The 8,172-nt window shown below is 41.2% G+C and overlaps 1 protein-coding gene across 1 annotated transcript; it reads left to right on the forward strand.

The window, feature by feature from the left end:
- Positions 1-3,077: 3,077 nt before the first annotated feature.
- On the forward strand, positions 3,078-7,524 carry LOC131728043 (synapsin-3-like; the record flags this gene model as incomplete). The annotated part of the gene is given in 4 exon segments (XM_059019260.1): positions 3,078-3,215; positions 3,802-3,886; positions 5,387-5,615; positions 6,374-7,524. Coding segments are annotated over 4 exon segments (585 nt in total), but the record flags the coding sequence as incomplete, so codon positions are not given.
- Positions 7,525-8,172: the final 648 nt, after the last annotated feature.

An 8,172-nucleotide genomic window follows, 5' to 3' on the forward strand; every position in this document is an offset into this window, starting at 1 on the left:
CAGATCCTATAATTTCAATGGGTCCATATTGTACATGCAGTAAATAATATGCAGGTATGGTGTGAAGCTGTTTATGATAAGGTCCTGTTAATGTCACATTAAACGATTCTGTATCTATTCAACCCTTTATTTCTTTAGCCTGTAATAATGATCTGATTTGTGTTGTGTTGACTAAAGAGGTCTTGTTCACTTTTAATATAAAAACAACATGTTGAATAATGTTCATTGTCCTTTGAACTGTGAGAAGAATGTATCTGTTGGTAGCATATTAAGAAAAGAAGAGTTAAAATAGCTTTACTCTGCCAGCTGTGGAACTCAGGAGGCGTGGGAGGGATTTTGACTGATATACACACACAATATCTTTCCTTGTCATTTTTAAATGGGCTGAAAAGCTCTTGAATTGTATTTTCCCTGCAGAGTACACAGTCCTTATGTAGTTATAGCACATGTTTACCTTTACAGTCATCCCCCCTTATGTTACTCCTGTTAATTCATCAGCTCATCGGAATGTCATGGACAGAATGCAGTGGGAGTCAGTGTCACTCAAATCCACTCATCACCCCAGGGATGGAAATAAGACTCCCATTGCAGAGCAGTTTGATCTCTTCCTAGTTTTACTATGAGTTTAATATGACACACTGAGCTTGTTATCTATACACTGTGGCTAATCAAGCTCATAATAATACCATTCAACTAAAGACCAAGCTCTGTAGTCAAGAGGTAAGTACGGGTCTCATGCTACATAGCTAGAAAGGACATTTGTATAGTGAGCTACTGCCCCCTAGTGGACAACACTAGTGGAAGACCTTCGTGCAGATCCTATAATTTCAATGGGTCCATATTGTACATGCAGTAAATAATATGCAGGTATGGTGTGAAGCTGTTTATGATAAGGTCCTGTTAATGTCACATTAAACGATTCTGTATCTATTCAACCCTTTATTTCTTTAGCCTGTAATAATGATCTGATTTGTGTTGTGTTGACTAAAGAGATCTTGTTCACTTTTAATATAAAAACAACATGTTGAATAATGTCCATTGTCCTTTGAACTGTGAGAAGAATGTATCTGTTGGTAGCATATTAAGAAAAGAAGAGTTAAAATAGCTTTACTCTGCCAGCTGTGGAACTCAGGAGGCGTGGGAGGGATTTTGACTGATATACACACACAATATCTTTCCTTGTCATTTTTAAATGGGCTGAAAAGCTCTTGAATTGTATTTTCCCTGCAGAGTACACAGTCCTTATATAGTTATAGCACATGTTTACCTTTACAGTCATCCCCCCTTATGTTACTCCTGTTAATTCATCAGCTCATCGGAATGTCATGGACAGAATGCAGTGGGAGTCAGTGTCACTCAAATCCACTCATCACCCCAGGGATGGAAATAAGACTCCCATTGCAGAGCAGTTTGATCTCTTCCTAGTTTTACTATGAGTTTAATATGACACACTGAGCTTGTTATCTATACACTGTGGCTAATCAAGCTCATAATAACACCTGGAATGGGTGGAACTGCTATGCAATAGGAGTCTTATTTTGGGAAATACAAGTATAAGATAAGAAGGCTTAGATGTTGCTGTACAGTATTGAAATGTTACAAATATAAAGTATGGTAGCACAACATAATACAGAAAACTCTCAGTGAAATGGTAGGTGTAGTTGCTGCTAATAGGTTGCAATGGAGATGTGGTTTATGTATAATGAGTATTGTGCCTGGTTGGATTCTGCTATTGTCACCATTTATCACAGTGATATTAAAAGAGCTGGCTGATATCTAGATTTTGATAGACCAGGGTAAGGTTTAAAACCAGTGAACCACACACTTCCCTTTCCCCTGATAGTTCATTTCGGTTTTACAACGCATGAACAAAACAATAATCTCCATTGGATTGGGATTTCGACCTCTCAAACGAAACAGACCTCTGTAATTACTAGAGCTACTGCAGAGCAGAACACTATGGACAACTGCGGAAGGGTCTTTGTCTTTTTGTGTACTGTAAGGACTTGGCATCTTAACCTGTTGGATAGAATGGAAAGGCAAGGGCTAGATGCAAACTGTAAACCATGCTGAACGCCTTACCATTCAACTAAAGACCAAGCTCTGTAGTCAAGAGGTAAGTACGGGTCTCATGCTGATGTCAGTGTTATTAAATGATCAGCCGCTAGGAGGAGATTAATTGCAGAGCCCCTGGCTGGGTGTGCCTGTGTGGTTCTCAGTCTCTGGTTCATTGCAGTGTCCCTGGCTGGGTGTGTCTTTGTGGTTCTCAGTCTGGTTCATTGCAGTGCCCCTGGCTGGGTGTGCCTGTGTGGTTCTCACAATCTCTGGTTCATTGCAGTGCCCCTGGCTGGGTGTGCCTGTGTGGTTCTCACAGTCTCTGGTTCATTGCAGAGCCCCTGGCTGGGTGTGTCTGTATGGTTCTCACAGTCTCTGGTTCATTGCAGTGCCCCTGGCTGGGTGTGTCTGTATGGTTCTCACAGTCTCTGGTTCATTGCAGTGCCCCTGGCTGGGTGTGTCTGTGTGGTTCTCAGTCTCTGGTTCATTGCAGTGTCCCTGGCTGGGTGTGTCTTTGTGGTTCTCAGTCTGGTTCATTGCAGTGCCCCTGGCTGGGTGTGCCTGTGTGGTTCTCACAATCTCTGGTTCATTGCAGTGCCCCTGGCTGGGTGTGCCTGTGTGGTTCTCACAGTCTCTGGTTCATTGCAGAGCCCCTGGCTGGGTGTGTCTGTATGGTTCTCACAGTCTCTGGTTCATTGCAGTGCCCCTGGCTGGGTGTGTCTGTATGGTTCTCACAGTCTCTGGTTCATTGCAGTGCCCCTGGCTGGGTGTGTCTGTGTGGTTCTCAGTCTCTGGTTCATTGCAGTGTCCCTGGCTGGGTGTGTCAGTGTGGTTCTCACAGTCTCTGGTTCATTGCAGTGCCCCTGGCTGGGTGTGCCTGTGTGGTTCTCACAGTCTCTGGTTCATTGCAGTGCCCCTGGCTGGGTGTGTCTGTGTGGTTCTCACAGTCTCTGGTTCATTGCAGTGCCCCTGGCTGGGTGTGTCGGTGTGGTTCTCACAGTCTCTGGTGTTCCTTGGTGCAGGTGATGGACAGCTCCATGCCGCTGATTGGAGAGCATGTGGAGGAGGATCGACTGCTCATAGCAGACCTGGTTATAACTAAAATGACTCAGCTTGTCACAGGCACCCACTCGCCTCAGCCACCTCTTGCATCTTCACAGGTTTGGGTCTCTTATTTGAATGTTTTAATGATTCTTGGCATAACCATTGCTAGCAATTCTACTAATAGGGTTGTTCTGTATTGGGAATATAATGGGATCCCAGATTTAAGATTTTCATATTTTCTGTAAAAAAAACACACAAACTGTAAACGTTGCACCACATGGCCTCCTTTGAGACAGTGCCTGTTCTGAAAAATACACAAGTACCCCATTTCAAAGTCTGGTAGCAGTAAAACCAAATCCCTGGAGAACTGCCATACTTTTTGCAGCCCTCTGCAATATTTCAACCAGCACTCCAGCGGCAGGGATGGAATTAAGACTCCTATTGAATAGCAGTTTCACCCATTCCAGGTTTTATGAGCTTGATCAGCCCCAGTGTGTATGTAACAAGCTCAGGTGTGTCTGATTAAACTCATAGTAAAACCAGGAATGGATCAAACTGCCATGCAACGGGAATCATTTCCATTCCTGCAGCAGGAATGGAAATGATTCCGACACAATTGTTAAAACTATTTCGGGCTTCCTTCTGGTATGGATGAGTGTTGTGGTCGCCATGGTAACCCTGACAGTGTTGGTGTGTGTTCAGCCCCAGCAGATTCAGCCCCAGCCAATGAAGGCCCAAACCCAGCCTCAGCCTGGTCCTGGAGCCCAGCCCAAGCCAGCTTCTCAAGGTGGGTACAGTACAGTGCATCTTGCCAGGACATTGATGACCTCCGGGATTACTGCTCGCTGTTGTTTACCTGCGGTGGCGCTTGATTAATGTGTTATCACGGATGTTATGGACAACAGACAGTTATAAAATCATTACAGGGTCAAAGAGGGACATATTTTCAAAGCGTTTACTCCAGTCTTTAATTAACTCCTATCGATAAATGTGATAAAAAGCTATATTGTAATACAGTGTTATAACCAGTACCTGGCCACACCTTTGATTGAATCTCTATCACTCTACCAAAGTATTGAACTCTTTATTAACGTCACGGTTTAGTTTTTTAAAGTGTAAGCTAGAGCAGGATCTACACATTTTGGCAATGCTATTAAGTATTCTTACAAAGATGACTATCTTGCCTCATTGAAAGTACTTACTACTACTAAAAAAAAAGCCTTTTCTTTCTTTCTTTTTGATGTCGTAGGGCCCCATTCCCAAAACTGTAACCTCCTCGGTCCTGAGACCAGGTTCGTTGAGCGAAAACGAAATTCGGCTGTGAAACGCGTTATTTCCTTTACATACAAAATATGAGACCAATATTTGGTACTCCGAAATATCGAATGTTCAGTATTGCAAACGTCCGTACCCGAGGGCGCTCTGGCTGACGGTAGCACGGGTAATTTCAAATAAAAAATGTTCGGTACACTGAACAAAAGGACAAGGAGGGATTTAGGAATGTTTTCTTGAACACTTTTTTATTCTTGTTTAAGCTGAAACCTGTTTTATCTGTTTTATAGCGAGTTTCTCTTTTTTCAAAGCTCTGTTTAATCTCAGTGCATGTTAATGTATATAAACATTCCCTGAAACATCCCTAAAGTTTGGGGAATTGGGCCAATGCAAAATATAGAAAAGTAGACACAACAAAAAAAGAATAGAAAATGAACCGAGATAATGAACTTTGTGCCGAATACAACTGTATATAAAAGTATCCCTCATCTATAGTTATATATTACAGTGTTCCTCAATCCCTTATCAATGTTGTACAATACATTGTTAATTAAATAAAGCAATGCATTTGGTAATATACAGTGCTCCCCATAAGTAGGGTTACCAGATTTCCAGAGTGAAAAGCTGGGAAATGTTTTTCTTCAATTCATTAGCACCATAGCAACTCTGAAGCTGTTAAAATAAGTGGATATAATAACACAATATAATATAAATTGGTCTGCAGTTAACTTGCGGAGCACACTGCTACAGTTTTGTACATTTAAAAAACTTTTGACTACAGTAGCAAAACTGGGACTATTTAACAATTTTACTGCTTCCCAGTTTTCCCGGGATGTCTGGTAACCCGATTTATAAGGCATCCCTTCATACCACATAACCAGTTATAAGGCAGTATGGTCATGGGTCCTATTTGCCCCATAATGCCACTCCACAAGCATTTGTTATTAGGCATAAGCGCAGACTCCTAGCTATGACTCCCCACTATACTGTAAGTGTGTGTGTGTGTGTGTGACAGGTGGCCCTTGTCCAGCGACGGGGCCCCAGGGGTCTCAGCTCCAGAACCCCCAGCAGCAGAGTGCCTCCCAACCACAGAAATCACCGGGACCCCCCCAGCAAGCCAGGTCTGCCAGCACCTCCCCCAACCAGGCCTTCAAGCCGGGCACTTTCCCACCGCAGCAGCCCAGGAATGCTACACAGGGGCAGCCAGGACCCAGCACAGCTCAGAGACAAACCCCACAGTTAAAGTAAGGATTGATCTGATTTATTTTGCATTAAATATAGGGCATTCAGATATAGTTTATAATAAACATTTTATATATATATATATATATATATATATATATATATATATATATATATATATATATATATATATAATTGCCTGCATATCAGTTGTTGTGGTCGTGCAGAATTGTGGGTTAATCGGAAGAGATTCTGCACATCATTGAATGCACCAAGTCGCTTTATATAATAAACTGGAATATTCCTTGGCTTTAACCCTTGGTGTAGCCAGGATTTGCTCTTCACAGGAGAGTAGGAGCGAGTAAATGCTTTATTCCTTTAATAAGAAGTGGGTAAACTCTGTATTCCCCAAGTGAGAAGTGACTGGACTTGACTACACTACTGGTTAATATTAACATGGTCAACTAAAGCTGAGGGAACTTGATTTTTAGAGACTAGCTTTCAGGCCACTGCTTGTCACCCCAGGGGAGACTTAGTGTTTGATACAGCAAAATTGTCTGAAACTAGGTCTCCCAGTCCTCTGGCTTTGTGTTCCCTCAGCTTTAGATTAACAACCAAGACCATGCTTGGTTTCAAACTGTGTTCAACTAATACACAATTCCCCTGGTCTGACAACTGTTGTAGAAGTGACTCTGCAGCTGCAGTTGTTGATGTATAATTCACCCCCTAGTCTCTGTAAGTCACTTTGGATAAAGGTGTCTGCTTATTAATTATCACCAGTAATTCTAAGCCTGTCCTCTCCTCGTCTCTCTTGTTTTAGTAAGTCTCAGTCTCTGACGAATTCCTTCAGTGTCTCCGAAACGCCCCAGCGTGGGAATGGGATCGAGGATGAGGCCAAGGCAGAGACCATCCGCAGCCTGAGGCAGTCCTTCGCCAGCCTCTTCTCCGATTAACTCACCCCCTCCCCGAGGAACCCTTGAGAGAGCCGCAGAGCTGGGAACCTCCCGACACCCAACAGGAGGCAGCGATTCACTGCGTCCCTCGATTTGAAGCTGCTTCTCAACGCAAACTGGGGTCCACACTCAGCAGAGTCTTGTGGGGCACTGGAAGGGATCTGAATTCACTAAAGCATTTGCTCTTAGGGAAACTTTTCTCTACCCGTTTGTTAATAAAGAACTTGATAATGTTACAAAACTGATAGATATATACTTGAATTACAGGAGATATAACCCTTTAAGGTACACAAGGAATTGAACGGTTGCTCAAACGGTTTCTTCTTAAATACATTTGAGAGCGACTCAAGTATCACGATGAGGAAGTTGACAATTTGGACAGATCGAACCAGGCAGTACATTTTTAACCCTGTTTCGTGCACCTCATTGCAAAAATAATAAAGTTAGCATCATTTTATTTGTGGGACACATGCACTATGTCCCTTGTACCTTCAAGGGCTAACCCTGCTACAACCCCTTCAGTCCCTGTGTCTATAATTGCACCATGCTGACTTTCCTATCTGTGCTAAACTTTATAATGCATACTGTACATGTTGGCAAGGCAATTTATTATCGTTCTAGAAATTCAATAACAAAATTGTGTCGGAAGGGGAAATAATAATAATAATAAAAATACAGTCCAGGTTTACAAGTTTTTGGGTGGCAGTGTTAAGATTTGCCGCTGTTTGAGATCATTAAAATAGACCCCTGCCTGTTAATTTAACCTAATACGTTGTTTTGTAACATTAGCAGGTTTTTGTTCTTTCTGTTTTTTATGAAACGCTGGTGGATTTCACTCCTGGTCCCTGCTTTTAACATTCACTTCTTTCATGAAGGAGTTGTTTTATTTCTATGTATTTTTTTGTTCACTGTGCACTTTGCTAAACTATTTGAATGTTACACTAATTATTTCTTTATGAAACTCTTGCTAGGCGTCTTTAACAATAGTCTAGAATTTTTTTTTAATCCACCACCAAAATATATATATATATATATATATATATATATATATATATATATATATATATATATATATAATCCCAGTTTTTAAATAACTCCTGATTTGAGAGGACAGTTTTTAAGAATGATTTTAAAGAATGATTTGTTAAGGACTGTTTTTTTTTCATATATATATTTTTTTTGCAGTTCGACTGTCTGTGAGAGGGTTAGAAGTCTACTCTCATTTTTCTCAAGCTCTGTTTAATCTTTTAAAATCACTCAGAAAAAAAAAAACATTCCTTAGTTTGTAAATAGGGCCCAGAGTTACAAAAATGTTCTGACACAACTCATCCTATTTTCTTCTTCCCAGCTGGTGGGAAAGGGTCACTATGAATTCCACTATTAGAATTCCACTTTTAGAATGAAAAACATTCTTGAGCTAAAGCTTACAATAATGCAGATTTTTATATACAATGCTATCGATTAAACAACTGCTCCTTATGGCCAATTAGTCACTGTATCTTACCAGGAAGCAGCACTATATACTTATCCATAGTGTTGTACTATCTCAAGATCTTTATCACAGTGCTGCAGGTAATAACATTTAAACAAAATGGATTCCAAACCCTTGGTTAGCACTCCTTTAATAGAATTCATTTCTTTGGAACTTAAGTGTTTTTACTGTTAC

Source organism: Acipenser ruthenus, unplaced genomic scaffold, assembly GCF_902713425.1.
Source record: "Acipenser ruthenus unplaced genomic scaffold, fAciRut3.2 maternal haplotype, whole genome shotgun sequence".
Taxonomy (NCBI): Eukaryota; Metazoa; Chordata; class Actinopteri; order Acipenseriformes; family Acipenseridae; genus Acipenser; species Acipenser ruthenus.